The sequence below is a fragment of the Zea mays genome, chromosome 3, assembly GCF_902167145.1.
Source record: "Zea mays cultivar B73 chromosome 3, Zm-B73-REFERENCE-NAM-5.0, whole genome shotgun sequence".
Classification (NCBI taxonomy): Eukaryota; Viridiplantae; Streptophyta; class Magnoliopsida; order Poales; family Poaceae; genus Zea; species Zea mays.
In genome coordinates this window covers 182,666,233-182,681,695 of record NC_050098.1, presented here as the reverse complement: position 1 = coordinate 182,681,695, position 15,463 = coordinate 182,666,233, and the positions used below count along the sequence as shown (strand labels likewise).

Here is a 15,463-nt window from a genome sequence, read left to right as displayed (position 1 = left end):
ACTTTGGAATTGCATGGAAATTGAAGAGGATTGAAGAGACACATAATGCAAGTTCAAAAGATCTAAGTGTCACTTCAGAGACTCAAATGTCTAATTGGACGTCACGTCGGCATCCAATTTAAATAAAAATAATTTTAAATAGCCGATTAAGTTCAAGGACCTATTTTTTCTGATTTTAAGAGTTTAATGACCAAAGTGACACAACATGATAAATTCAATAACTACTGATGCATTTTACTCAGGAGATAACTAGCTAGTACTGTAAGTATGTTCAATTTAGAAACAGTGACTAATAAAGTGAGAATCATCGACTTATTATCCGCTTGTTGTGAAAGCAGACTGCATCTGTACAATATGGCAAACCTCAGTTTCATGTGAAGTCAAATCCGTGGAGGTAACTCCAAAAGAGGAATAGATGTGAATGTATAACTCAACAAATACGAGCACTTGAATTTATTTGTAGTTGAAATAAGTTTGTAAAGGATTTAGCACTTTATAACAGACATGTAAACATGACAACTGGTACAGGCATTCAATTTTTAACGATCCATAACTGTTAATGAGTCAGCATAACCTTCAAAACAAGAATTTTAGATCCGCATCTACTCTCCTGCTTGTTTACAGCCAACTATGCCACTATCCTAAACAAGACATAACATCTATACTTGTATGATGGTCAAAAGAATGCATAAAGCACCATGTCCGCTCTCTATGTTACCACCTTCAAAGCCAGGATTTCCAGAACAAGACATGTGTTTGGCACACATCATGTGCTCGAGGTGAGATGTCAACCATACTCACAGAAAGGGTGATGCACTTCTGCTAAATCAATGACATCTGTAACGGTGAAATGAGCTAAAGCTCATTTGGTTGCGGAGCTCAGAACGTGGAAGGGAATCAGCCATTGCATCTGGAAAAGACAGGACAAAAGGAAACCATAAGACTGACAACACGACAAACATTTAATATTCCACCCAGTGTCCACAGATGACTTTCTAGGAAGGATACAAAATACACCACAATAATAAACAAATTCAAGCTATTCTGTACTCTACAGAAGTTACAAATAAACCGAAAAGTGAAAACATCCTAAAAGCAAATAAGTGGGAACAGTCAAATTATTACCTTACAGGTCTCAGATACTTCTTAATTTGTGGGTCAGTGGTTGATTTCAAGGTCTTCAGTGCCTCTTCTGCAGCCTGAAACCAAAAGAGTTGGGACAAGAATGAGTAAGAAAGTAAAATATAGTGCTTGATACACATCAGCCTTCCGCAACAATTACTCGCAAAATGACAAATCACCATGTAATTATGCTAACAATTATTTATGTATTTGAGAGAAATTACATTTGTCACCTAGGTACACACAGATGAATATTATATTTTTTTAAGGAAAGAAACACATAGCATGCATCATCCTTTAAAGGCAGGTATCCAGCAAGACTACATTCCACTATAGGTCAAGAAGCCAAATTGACTGGTACTCCCTTCCTTTCCAAATTATAAGGCATTCCAAATTTCTTGGAAAGTCAAAGTATCTTAAGTTTGACCAAAACTATAGAGAAAATTACAAAGATTTATGACGTCAAATAAAGCTTGACTAAAATTGTAGAGAGAATTATAAAGATTTATGACGTCAAATAAAGCTTGACTAAAATTGTAGAGAGAATTATAAAGATTTATGACATCAAATAGGTATTCTATAAAAATATAATTTATGAATATTTTATTATATAAATCTGGTCAAACTTGAGATGGTTTGACTCTGCAAAAAAAATCAAATGACTTATAATTTGAGACGGATGGAGTGACTGGCATGGCATAAACCCAGAACAAACAACTCAAATGAGGTTTCTTATTTTGATTAAATTTTCAGTTGAAACGATTACTGTTCAAACCATGTTTCAGTAATTTGTTTCCAAAGATACAAGCACGGTGGGAAGTAATCTTCCCGTTGCTGCTCTACAGGTATAGTTAGTTTTCATTGTAAATCATATGCATAATTTGTTCCCATTTTGCATATCTTTAGTTTTGGTTTGCGCACCCAAGAAATGACCTAGTCCAGAGAAAAATTTAAGGCTAATTGTTTCGACATGTAAAGAGAACTAACTCCCAATAGAAACATGAAAGTAAGTCTGAGAACTTGTCACGACTCTATCAAATTTGAGGTCTCAATTCCAACAAAACTGTACCATGCTGAGTTTTTACCAAAACAAAATAGCACATTCTTCTTTTGAATAATGTATGTAGCATGTTAGACAGTCCACTCGATTTATTTTTGCTTTTCCAGTCAGTAATGATTTGGGTAATCAATTACCTGCAGAAGTGCATGTAGAATATAGAAACAATTTGAAATTCATAACTATTTAAATGAAAATGAATTTCAATTCTAAAAAAAGTTACACAATATGTTCACATTTCTATATAACTTCGTTTCTCCATTTGATAATGGTTCACATACAGTAACAGAAGACTACTTTCACCTAAACATGTGTACTAATCTCCTCTAAACCAGACAGTTGTTGGTTGGCTACTGTTATGAATTGCATTATATTCAATACGAGGACACTAGGCCTGAATATATACCCAATACAGGATAAATACTGTATAGAACAAAAACTTTGTATATGAGACCGAATACAACAAGGACACATGCATAGACATCTAATAAGAACTCTATATAAGATCGAATACAATGACACATGCATAGGCATTGAACACCTCCCTCAAGCTCAAGGTGGATCAAACACAAAGTTTATAGGTCTGCGCCTTCATGAAGAAATCAGCCAACTGAAGCTCTAAAGACACATACCAAATATCAATCATATCATCCTGAACTTGTGCACGCGTGTAATAGGCATCAACACCTAGTAAGATCATGCTTGACCGGATCATGAGCAAGGAGCAATACTAATAGCACCTATACAGTCAGACAAAAGAGGAGTCGACGTAGAAATTATCAAGCAGACATTGTAACCAAGTAACACAAGAGCCATAGCACGCAACTCAATCTCTACACCCGAATGAGAAACTGCTACACTCGAATGAGAAACTCTATAGTCACAAGAGTTATAGCACACAACCAAGTAATGGGGAACCACCAACATAAACACAATAGGCAGGAAAAGATCGGCGATCAAAGGAATCAATAGCCCAAGTAGCATCACAATAAGCCTAAAGTTGTAAAGAGCTAGAGCATGACAAGAATAGACGTCAAAATATAGTACCACAAAGATATCGTAGGACATGAAGCAAGTGAGTATAGTGGGGTGGGAGTGGAAACAAACTGACTTACAATATATGTACAAAATACGAAATGGCGGGACAAGTGACACCAAGGTAAACAAGACTCCCTACAATGTGACAATAACGAGTAGGGTCCTCAAAAGGTTCACCACCCATGGCACAAAGGTGAACATTGAGTTTTATAGGAGTCCCAATTGTCCACACGCTACCATTTCTAACGAAGGATAGCATCACGATAATAAGTCGCCTAAGAAAGAAAGGTTACAGTAAAACCCGAAGGAGAGTACTAGCCAAGTGGCAGAAGAAAGGGATGACATCGTCTAAGAATTGACCACAGTGAAGAATTAGCAGAAGAAGCTAGCTCAACAAGAGATAGTCTCATCAGATGAAGATGAATCATCACAGGAAGGTAGCGTACCAAAAGAATCTACAACCTAAGGAGTGTAGACATGTGTCATTGAAGGCTTCCTAATGTAGTTAAGAACCAAGGAAGGAGACTCTGAAGAAAACACCAATAGAGGTACCACTGAAGAAGGCACAACTGAAATAGGGAAGGACCCTGTCAAGGGTTGCTCTAAGCATGAGGCAGAGGCAGTAGGAGCAGGAGAATCTAGAGAGAACAGAAAAGAAAGAGGATCAAACAAGGATGATGATGATGCATCAAAAGAAGGACGAAGATAAAAAGGACGAATCTCATCAAAGACAACATCCCAAGAGATTCTCATCATACAAGCAACTGAATCCCAACAACAATATCTATCCCTTATGCTCAGTACTATACCCAAGAAAAACGCACTCAACCGACTGAGCAATCAACTAAGTACACTCACGAGGTGGGAGCGACACATAGCAAACACGGCCAAACAGACGAAAGTCTTGATAATCAAGCATCTTGCCACAAAGACGCTCAAAAGGAATCCTTCCAGAAGAGCTGACGAAGGTTGAATGTTAGTCAAGTAAGTGGCAATAAAAACATCCTCAACCCAAAATTGAGGAGGAACAGAAAAGGCAAGCATAAGAGCACAAGCAATCTCAAGAAGATGATGACGCTTGCGCTCTGCCACATCAATTTGAGCATGAGCGCTAGGACATAACAATTGCACAAGAGTCCCTTGCTCAGAAAATATCTGATGAAGAGATACTCACCTACAAAGTTAGCACGAAAGACACAAACAAAGGTGTAAAAATGAGTGGGAACCATAACAGAGGAAGTCTTATAAATGGATAAAGTTTCACTACGATGTTTCATGAAATATATCCATGTGCGGCAAGAAAAATCTTCTGTAAAAATAATATAGTATTGATAGCCCCTTTAGAAAAAAGGAGCAGGACCCCATATATCAGGGTGAACAAGATCAAAAGGACAATGAGAAACAGACTCACTAGAATGGTAAGAAAGTTGTATCTGCTTTCCTAACCGACAACCCTAACACTGATGTAGAGACTCACAACTTGAAACCAAACCTAAAAACAACTAATCAAACTGGATAATCAGTAACCACAAATATGGGCCATACAATGATGCCACTGAGCAAAAGAAGTCAACGCTGCCAAAACAGACCCAGCAAGACCAACAAACGTAGCGAAAGAAAGACAAAGCCGATCAAGCTCCCAGAGGCGCTGAGAATCACGACAAGGGCCAGTACCAACAAAACAACTCATGTGTCGATCCTAGACATAACAAAAGTCAAGATCAAGAATAACACGACAATCATGATCAGTAATTTAGCCAACAGACAAGAGTTGCATGGTCAGAACATCAGTAACATGAAAAGAGTCAGACACAAGGGTATAATGACCAAAAACATAAAAGGGAGATCTATCAATGGTATGAACATTGAGAGAACGAGATGAAGGATTCATAAACAGAAGACGGGTGCAATGAGGAGACATATGAAAGGAGGCACCAGAGTCTAGAATCCATAGACAAGTACCTAAAGTGTAAGGAGATGGTCCCTTAGTGGAAGACAGAGAACCAACAACAGAACCTGTAGGTGCAGAGGACTGAGTCACAGAACCAGTGAGCAGTGGCTCATATAGGTAGAAGCCATAAGGCGACGAAGCAGCATGAGCAATTGGGCCTCCGTAGTCGCAGCCGAACTCCCCTGAGATCCTACAATACCAGCACCACCACTACCCTGTGAAGAACGGCGAGCCAAAGCCTTCTTAGTGAAACAATAGGCTTCCACATGTCTGTCATGATCACAGTAAGCACAATGAAGGCCACCACGCTCCCCATGCGCAAAGGGAGGCGCAACTGAAGATGACATTGTCAATGGAGTAGCGGGCGATCAAGAAGACGAAGAATGAGTAGCCAAGACCAACAAAGACTGCAACAGGCCAACAACACACAAATGGGTCTCCTCATTACGGACACTAGCAAGAACATCCATCAGAGAGACACAAGGATGACGATGACCAACTGAGCACGAAGGGGCTCAAATTTGTCACAGCCATGTCAAGAAGTTGTAGGTATGTAGAAGCTCAAGTCCGGCCTTTTGACCCTAACAAGCCTGACAAGTATGCGGTGACAACTGGCCAACTGGGGACCAAGAGTATCAAGTTGACGTCAAATAGTATACATCTAAGTGAAGAACTCATCAATTGTAGGATCTCTCTAGCAACAAAACGATCCTCCATGCTAGAGGCAAGAATAGCACGGGCACAGACATCCTCATCCAACCAAGTCCTGTAAGCACTAAACTGAGTCATAACTCATAAGGGGACATTCGATCATCATAGTCTGCAAGCAGCACCTTCTCGTCAGTAGCCTTCTCTGAAATCACAGGTGATGTAGGAGCAATAGGACAAGCAGGAACTCCCAAAAGGCGCAAACCATGCATGTGCATACACATGCGTGGAACCCAACAACGTTAATTGCTGCAATTAAAAAACACCGGACACAGTAGAACTGAAACACCACCAGGCAAACCGGTCAAACATGGGACCCATAGCAGCAGTCTACGGCAACAGTAACTCGAGCACCGCAAGGACGACGGGCACGAGCAAAACTCGACCTCACGCAAGAGGAAAGCGTTGAGCGTCTTTGCGTGAGACCGTAACACGTGTAAATGTGACACGTGAGAAAATAATATAGGGAAGGGAAGAACCCTAACCCTAAAGATTGGCTCTATATACCATGTTATGAATTGCATTGTATTCAATATGACTACCTCCAGCAGACTCGCTATCCTACTCCTTATCTTACTCCCTATTTCAAACTCTACTCTACAAACAGTGCAAAACAGTACTTTATAGATCGTGTAAAACAAGAACTCTATATATAAGACCGAATACAACATGGACACCTGCATAAACATATAACAAGGACTATATATGAGACCGAATGCAATGAAGACACATGCATAGGTATCTAATGGTTACCAATGCAATTCTGAACTGTGATATCGTCTGCATAAAATTTATGCAAAAAAACTATTTGATGTGGCGATGAATGCAGATATACAAGATTTTAAAAAAGGAAACACTAGAAAAGATAGTACCAGAAGCTTCGCGGCCTCTCTGTCCGAACCAACGCCCCTCCCGAGAATCAATCCTGCTAGTTCAACCTTCAAAAAAAGAATATAGGGCTGATTAACAAACCAGCCAAAGGTGTTGGGGCCAAGCTATCCAAACTTGTATCAGTTTCTTAAAAACTGGCAGCAAGTTAAATTTGACTGCAAATATTAAATTCTGAACAGCCGTCAGTAGTCAAGAAAACAGGTGGTAGCCAGCCTGTTCCCAATAATGGTAAGGTTGTTTCAGTTTTTTTTTAAGAAAAACTACACAACTGTTTTTCAATTAGCAAAACCTGGCTGCTCTTATATTTGTTCTTACGCTTATAACCAATAGAGACAAAAGCCAATAACAGTCACAGGTGAGGCTCAAATACGTGTTTTCAAAGTTTAGAACTATACCTTAATGCATATAACGTGGCCACAAGGCCCAGAACTATAAGGTTTAAGAAAAAAGTAAGCATGAACAGTACTGACCTGGAAATGATATTCTTCATTCCTGGCTGGGCTAGAATTCTGGACTTCATCTCGAAATACTACATGTTGGTCCTCCAAGCACTACAATATTAGGTGCAAATTAGCATTCAATGAAGGAAACAAAATTTCAAAAAAGGTACAATGCATCAAGATTATTATGGACAAAAATAATGGCAATAGCAACATAGTCTCCTACATGTTCTCTAATAAGACTCATAATAGACGACAATGTATCCACATTATTTGAATGATCCAATTTCAATGCACTTCCAGAAGGTTCTCGCATAGAGATATCGTTATCTGAACAAGTAGCATCCTCCAGAAAGCCATTACCACTCCTCCCAGGGGACTTCCTTGAATCTTTCTTAGGAACTCCAGCAACTGGAGCACCAGATGACAAATAACTGTCTGCAATTCAATCCATTAAACTATTAGAGCACATAAAACTAGCTGCCAAGTGTTCTCAAACAAAACAAAACAAAAAAACTGGAAAGGAGTTCACAAAGTTCAGTATGCTCATTATTATTTACAAATTTGTACACAGATAGTAATGCAAGGCTGAAAACTCCCAAACATGCCCAGTAAAGAATGACCAAATGTTGTTTCGATGTAAAAGAGTTATCTTTTGTTTCTAAGAAAAGCAGTGTTTTCCTGAACAGTAAATGGTAAGCCATTATTCAGGCTAAACGATCATTTAAACAAGCAAAACCGCTGTTTAAACAGGATAACGGCCAATTGAACAGAAAACGTGGACCGCCATATTTTTCTCAAGTTACTTAACTTTTCAAATAAAATTTCTTAGGGCTAGTTTGGGAAACCCAATTTCCCAAGGGATTTATATTTTCCCAAGGGAAATTAGTTCATTTTCCCATGGGAAAATAGAAATCCCTTGGGAAATTGAGGTTCCCAAACTAGCCCTTATTTTCCCATGGGATTTCCAATTTCCCAAGGGAAAATGAACTAATTTCCCTTGGGAAAACAAAAAACCCTTGGAAAAATAGGGTTTCCAAACTAGCCCTAAAAGGATATTTTTCTCAAGCATGCGAGAGAACTGCACATCTATTTAAATAAGAAAAGAGAAAGAAAAAGTGTTACGAGAAATACCCAGCTAGGTCGGGCCAAAACACTCACATAAAAGGAATATTATATTGCGTCAAAATAACTCAACCCTAAAAGACCCAGCTAAACCCAGGCTGCCCAGCTCCTTGGCTCCATCCAAAGTCCAGCAAGCTTACTCGTCCAGAAATTTCAAATATACTGCGTTATCAAGCACTCTCAGTCAGCTGCTATTCTCATTGATGCTAATTGCCACCAGAAATTTCACAGTACAATGGGTCTCAGTTGTAATATTTGGTTTTGCATTTCCGTGGACAAGGTGATCTGTATGCCCATAATCAGACATGATATTACCAGCTTATGTTATGTGCCTATGTCTGACAAACAGTATGAGTTGATAAAATCCAAAAACCCAATAGATAAGCCAAGATGAAAACTGATTCATCGCATGACAAATCGTAGGCTGTCAAAGCCATAAAACACAATGACAGTAAAGCATTTACAGACCACTTTCATATATTTACCGATACTTAAAAGGACATTTTCTATAAAACTACATGAAAGCATTTTAGGGCTTCCAGGATGCTTGGTGACTATGGTACATCTGTTACAAGTAACTTTTTAAAGTACATAGCAAAGCCTGGTGTACACAGGATGTAGAGGATATATACTCACTCTCCAAATTTTGGAGAGCTTTCTCAGCAGCTTGAACTTGAGCTTCATCTCTTGTTTTTCCGACGCCTATTCCAATTTTTTCATTATTAAACAGAACCTGGAACACAAAATAGATAAGGTGAATGTGAAATGATTAAGCGGAAATTTGGTACTATCACTATATAAATCTAAGAGTAAAATGCACCTGAAGACCTTAAACTTATCATGGATTCTCACCTAGGCCATAAGCTCTCAAAATGAGGATTTAGGTCAATAGGTCGTTAAACCTATTAGGCGATTCACTCAAGAGAAAATCAGGTACATATCGAGCACACTCAAGAAGGATTATGCACTCAGTAATCCTCACTTTGAGAGTTTATGTACCTAGGTGAAAATCTGGGAAAAGTTAAAGGATATTGAGTGCATTTTACCCTAAACCTAAAATGCATAACTAAGCACCACATAAATTTAACCCATAGCAGCTTTCAAGAATCAAGCCTTGTTACATTTAGAGCAGCTGTAGACACTGAGGCTACATGTTTTTTGTCAACTGTAAAATATTTTATTAATCACCACAAAACAAAACTTCTAGAATGAAGATGTTAATGTGCACTCAGGCAGTATGGTAACATAGCTCTTTCAATTCAAGATGGATACAATTGTTGACAAAAGAATATACATTATAAATATTGGTAAGTCTTCAAAACACTAACCTCTACAGAAAATAGCATACTTCTGACACTGCTTACAGTAGATCTAAATTCCACCTGTACTAAGGAGAGTTTGGGATTAATTCAAGGCCAAATAGGAAAACAAATACAAGCTAAAACAATAACATGCCAGAATACCTTGGAGTCGCACAGCCGCCCAATTTCTTGCAACACTGTGACATATACCGAGGGGGTTATTGCTAGCGAGCCCCCATTTGGCTGGATATTCCTAACTCCTCCAGTACCTCGGATAGGCATTCCCTCGTCATCTGGACCGAAGATTCCAGTTAGATACTTAAAAAAGCAGGTACTGATTCTTATACAGCATATGCAACTATGCAAGGTTGTCAGGAATAAGAATCCTAGGTAGGAATGTATTCAGGATGGCATTATTAAGGTCATATGATAACTAACCTCAAATGAGAAAGACAATATGGTCCACCAATTCAAGATTGGAGAATCTGGTATCTCATAATTACATATCTATCCCTAATATTAAAGAGTGAAATGTTTCTTCATCGTTCATTGCTCACAACTGTCTGATGGGGATCAGATCGACTCAGTCTCCTCCATGCATGTACAAGTTAGCGTAGTGTGTCCACGCACAATATGGGGTCCAATTCTAAAACGAATTGTAATACAAAATGTTTCCATGATCAACTACTCTCTCCCATACCCGTATGAGTTAAGTGTTTGGGCATGGTGCAAAGTCTAATGCCATTATGCCAAAACGAATCGTACCTATATGAGTTAGAGCAACATAGTTGAGTTAAGTGTTTGGGCATGGTGCAAAGTCTAATGCCATTATGACAAAACGGATCGTACCTATATGAGTTAGAGCAACACAGGTCCAAGCATAGTACAGAGTTCGATTCCCGGACGAATTGAAACGCATGACGTGATATAGCTAAATAAATCCCCAAGCCGCAAGTCATCCAAGTAACCACACAACAAGCTTAATGTCCCGTTGCAAAGTATGGGTATGTTTGCTAGTGAAATAATAACAATAAAATCTGAGATCCAGACAACCTTGGATAAAAGTCTTAGTACCGATTTAGAAAATGAATAACAGATCATGGGGTCATGGAGGTAAATGAAAGAGCAGCACAATTCCTTCATATGATCAAAGCATGGTCAAGTGACAAAAGAAAACAGACCATTAATAATATTAAGTAAATACGAACCAAGTGCAATGTTCTATCAAGCATAGGACAAGAAAAAAATATTCTAGTGGCAGATGGTTCAAAATTAAAGTTCGCCATGAATAACACGGTAGCATTTCTTTGATAAAGGAAAATGACAGAAAAAAAAGGTCAAATCCTCTTAGCAAGTAAACATGAGAATCCAATCAATGAAACTTTTTGAGCTAATAGACAAAACAAATATATCTGGAGATGCCTAAACATAAAAGGTAACAGGAAATACCAGAAAGAGAAACCAAAAGAGCTAACCAAATTTATGAAATTGAGAGGTACCTGGTGAACGGATTGAAGATGGCATTTGTTGTCCTTCCCTTTGCTCCCACCGATATGACTGGCAAGGAAAATAATTGATCACTCATTCTCTTGAAGTTTATTTCAAACATTAAGAGATTAATAACAAGTTAACCATTAGTCAAGTGAACAGACACAGTGCTTGGGGTTCTAAACTTCATACAGGTGCAGATCCATTCTCAAAAAGAGCAATGTAGTAAAAAGGCATATAGTTATAAATGGCTAAAAGCGGACTGCATGAACCATATGTTGTAATTTAAACAGTGCTGGCTAATATATTCCGAAGGAATAGGGCATTATTTGTCTGCATACTCTTGTTAGATACAAGTAACACGAAGATATAAAAATTCACCTGCCCATTTAATCTCTTCTCTACTTCAGTTCCCCTCATGCCCTCAGGTATAGGAGCCTGATCTTTGTTGCCTGGTACAAAACTGGTATCCTGTAGAGAAATTGGAAGGTAGCATTAAGTTTCAGAAAAAATAAACTTGACTACTTGAGGGAGACCATATTTAGAATATTAATACCTCGCAGACTAAATAGTCACCAACATCTGGAGCATATGGAAGATCCAATAACCCATTTTCATAGTATAGTTCGAACACTTTCCTCAATAGATTCTCATCAAACTCTCTGCAAGAAAAAGAAAAACAGGCCCAGTATTGAAGAAGTAAGAAATATATAATAAAAATACAAAAATTTCATAACACACATTTACCAACCTGAAAAACCCACCACGAACATTGCAAGCAACATTCCTTGCAACACATAGAACTGGAACAGCATTGGCCATCTAAAATTTATAGAAATACATATCATTCCATAATGGGTATATGTTCAACACAAAATACAGAGTAATAAAATAATAAGTACCTCCGCTTGTGGAGCATAGTATGGAATATATGCAGGGACGACATGAACTCTGTGTTGATCTTTATCATCCCAAACATTAAGTCGGTCATCAATTACCATGGCCATCTTTGGATGGCATCTTCTGTCTCGGAAAACATTCTGCAGGGACTTTTTGGAACCTGCCATGCAATAGATGGTTAAACAAAAAATCTGGAGGAAGATCAAATCAGCGTGATAGTAAGGTTAAAAATGAACTGTTCCATCCAACTACAATGTACGCTATTTCATTAACTCCTATATATTACTAAATAGATTCTAGAAGTTCCACTAGGAACAAGTTATTTAGGAATACAAAGGATACTGCATAGATAAATTGGAGCTAAATGCCTTACTCATAAGTGTATGCATAATGACAATATGTTCCAATAGAAGGAGGGCATTGTAATATTAGGAAAGAAAGGGGAAAAAAGAACAATTGGAAGAGTTTGTCAGGATAAATGAAACAAAACAGATACAGGAATCATTGCACAATAGTTGAAACAAGTTCACTTGCCTGACTTTACACAATTTACGCGTTCTGAGAGCTGTTGTGGACTTATTAAGTTGCCTTCTGGATCAAGAAGTCTCCACATTTCAAGAGCATAATCTCTCTCAGCCATTGTACATACATAAACCTCAAATCTTTTTCGTCCCTTTGCAGTTAGGTAACTCCTCAATTCTTCCCAAGCAGGTCTTAGCTTTACAAAAACACTGGTATCACGATTCTGAAAATAATATATCATGTAAATGGTAAGATGATACTAAACAGGAAAAGGTAGAGTAATCAGAGAACAGTAAGTTGAATGAAAGAATTAAATCTCTAGATATCCAAATATCTGTCACCTTCCAAACATAGAAGAATTTATGCTGAGTGCCTCAGTCCAATAGTATTGTATTAAATCTCAAAAAGCTTAGTAGAGTCAATAAATTGTATCCCCAAAGTAGACAAGCCTCTATTGCAGCCCATGAAATGGAATTCACTCTACTAGTTTTGAAACATACCTCTGGATTGATGCGAGTCAAAATTGCATTCCTGTCAGGCAGTCTGATAACTGGACGGAAAACACGCTCCTGACCACCAGACATAGGTTGAACCTCCTCTTTCTGGGTTCCAACTATTTTGCCATTGTCCGTAACTGTATCCATGTCAATGAATTCTTTGAGAAGCTCTTTGTCCTCAATATATCGTTTGATTTCTGCAGACATCCCTGCTATTCTGATAGGATCATCTTCGACATCCATTCTGCGGGAGAGCATCTCGATCCGATCCTCGAAGGACTTCATTGTGTTAGCAACAATAAGGGTCTCATCAAGATCAAACACAATGGCAAGACAGCGCAAGTTGAGCATGCCAACGGACGCTGCATAGAGCCCCGAGCGTGCTGAGCAGCACCAAAAGCATGGCACCTTCCCTGATTTGGTCGGCATTGCCACCAGGTGCAGCTCCTCATCCCCAACTACTACCACAGCACTCTACACAGCCAAATGAGAGGAAGTGTTATACAAATCTTAATGTTCTGTGTAAAGTTGTATTAAGAGAAACAATCCCTGAATCTAACTATATGGAACTCACAAGTCACAACCCATGAAAGCCCAAAATGAAATACGCAAAATGCTTCAGTCTATGAAACTTGTTTCACGATGTACAAGTACCACCTGTCCACCTCAGTAGTTACGTTTTCCGCTTCAATTTGAAATGGACATGGGAATGACATACTCGCATCAAGCCAAAACACCTAAGATGGACCCAGAATGAAATGTGCAAATGCTTCAACTCCTGATACTTCTTCGACGAATTACAAATACAGTGAATAGAAATTCCTAAGAGTTGAAGCTCAAATTGAAATGCGTGCGTTCCTTCTATTTCAAATGTGCATAGAAACTACAGTCTACAGGCATGTGAAGACGAAACCACATATTCGCGGTTGTTCACAAAAATTGGGGACAAACCTTGAACTCGTTGAAACAAGTGAGATACAAGCGCTGGAGGCCCGGGTTGGGAGGCGTAAGCTTGGTCTGCAACTTGCACCGTACGGAGAAGGGCGCGATGGTCTGCAGGATAGCGAGAGGCGGGCACCTCTCGCTCGCCGGCGAGAAGTGGCTGACGCGGATCTCGTTGGTCGGGAAAGGGAGGCCCCCCTCGCCGTCCCGCTTCATCGGGAAGACCTCCATCTCGCCAAGGAACGACTCGCCGTGGAACATCCGCATGCTGACTCCGGCGGGCGCCCCGGCGGCGGGGGCGGCGCCACCGCTGCCACCGACAACGCCTCCCAGGGCCCCCAGCGGCGGGGGTCGAGGCGCGGCCATCGCGAGTGGGGAATCGGAGTGAGAAAAGAGAGGGAGGGGGAGTGTAATTTCGCGCAGCGCGAACAGGTGCCTGCCCCCGCCCGCCTCCCGCTTCGGCGGAGACGCGGAGCCGGGTTTTGGTGTTTGGGGAATGAAGGCGGAGAAGGGGCTTGCAGGCTTGCAGCGCAGGAAGGGGGCCTCGGCTGCGGTTTTATAGAGAACTTTGGGACCGGGCGGCCGGGTGGATGGTTCCGTTGGATCGGTCCGGTCACCGGTCTGGCTGTGGACGCGCGGACCAAAAGTCGAATCCTGAACCGGGGCCGACGCGTCAGTGAGACAGTGACTATCTTTTCGTGTCGCATGATCGCGTCTGGCTCGGTGCGCCGCGTGGGGAGCACCGGCCACTGGGAGTCCGGGATGATCCCCTTTCCTGCTGATTTGGCACGTCTAGGGCTGGTTGTGTGTGCAGTGTGCGTGTCCCATAATTCGTGAGTGAAAGCGGGTTTACTCACAACACATCAATGCGGCGCAGCCCTTAAATTTCCTGCGGGCTAAAGGTCCACTAGTCTGATTTGACGCTAGAAAGACATATTCACTATCTTCTAAAATAAATATTTTTATAATATTTTTATAATATTTTTATCAGTTAAAGATCTCAAATTTGTACTATTAACAATATTTATATTTCTCATATCTATCTATTGATATAAATTATATATTATAAATACTCATATTTTTATATATTTGATTACAGTTAAAAAATGTCAAGCCATCCGGTTAAAGAGGACATCAAAGATTTAAGATCGAAGGGCCATAACCTCGATGTTGACATATGTTATCCACTTATCCTTAGCATGGCAGCAAAGTCAATGGGGGACTCTACCACCATTCCTTGTGTTCTGGTCACCGTCCAAATGGTCAATCCCACTTATCCAATACTCACTCCATTTTAAAATAAATTTTATTTTGGAACGAAGAAAGTATATGATAAGCTATTTTAGGAACAAAGACTATGTTTAAGTGGATGTTCACTATAACTCAACTTTACAAAAACGAGTTTAGCTTCATGAATTTTAGAGTTGGACAGCTTTTTTAAAGTTGTAGAGTTTGCGAAAGTATTTAGCTTACAGACCAGT

At 39.7% G+C, this 15,463-nt stretch overlaps 1 protein-coding gene across 2 annotated transcripts; it reads right to left on the bottom strand.

The window, feature by feature from the left end:
- Positions 1-424: 424 nt before the first annotated feature.
- On the bottom strand, positions 425-14,506 carry LOC100382420 (RNA polymerase II C-terminal domain phosphatase-like 2). Of its 2 annotated transcripts, XM_008674910.3 has the most exons (16): positions 13,992-14,506; positions 13,044-13,514; positions 12,556-12,766; positions 12,024-12,181; positions 11,873-11,943; positions 11,678-11,783; positions 11,503-11,592; positions 11,133-11,190; positions 9,796-9,926; positions 9,661-9,714; positions 8,969-9,065; positions 7,434-7,645; positions 7,238-7,318; positions 6,749-6,814; positions 1,126-1,199; positions 425-910 (listed from the first exon to the last, which is right to left on the bottom strand). In XM_008674910.3, the coding sequence occupies exons 1-16, from the start codon at positions 14,346-14,348 to the stop codon at positions 898-900; spliced, it is 2,250 nt and encodes a 749-aa protein (XP_008673132.1). In that variant the 5' UTR covers positions 14,349-14,506; the 3' UTR covers positions 425-897. The 2 variants fall into 2 exon arrangements, with proteins under 2 accessions (XP_008673132.1, NP_001168634.1); NM_001175163.1 differs by lacking the exons at positions 425-910; positions 1,126-1,199; positions 6,749-6,814; positions 7,238-7,318; positions 7,434-7,645 and having other exon boundaries at positions 8,693-9,065; positions 13,992-14,497.
- Between the last annotated feature and the right edge of the window lie 957 nt (positions 14,507-15,463).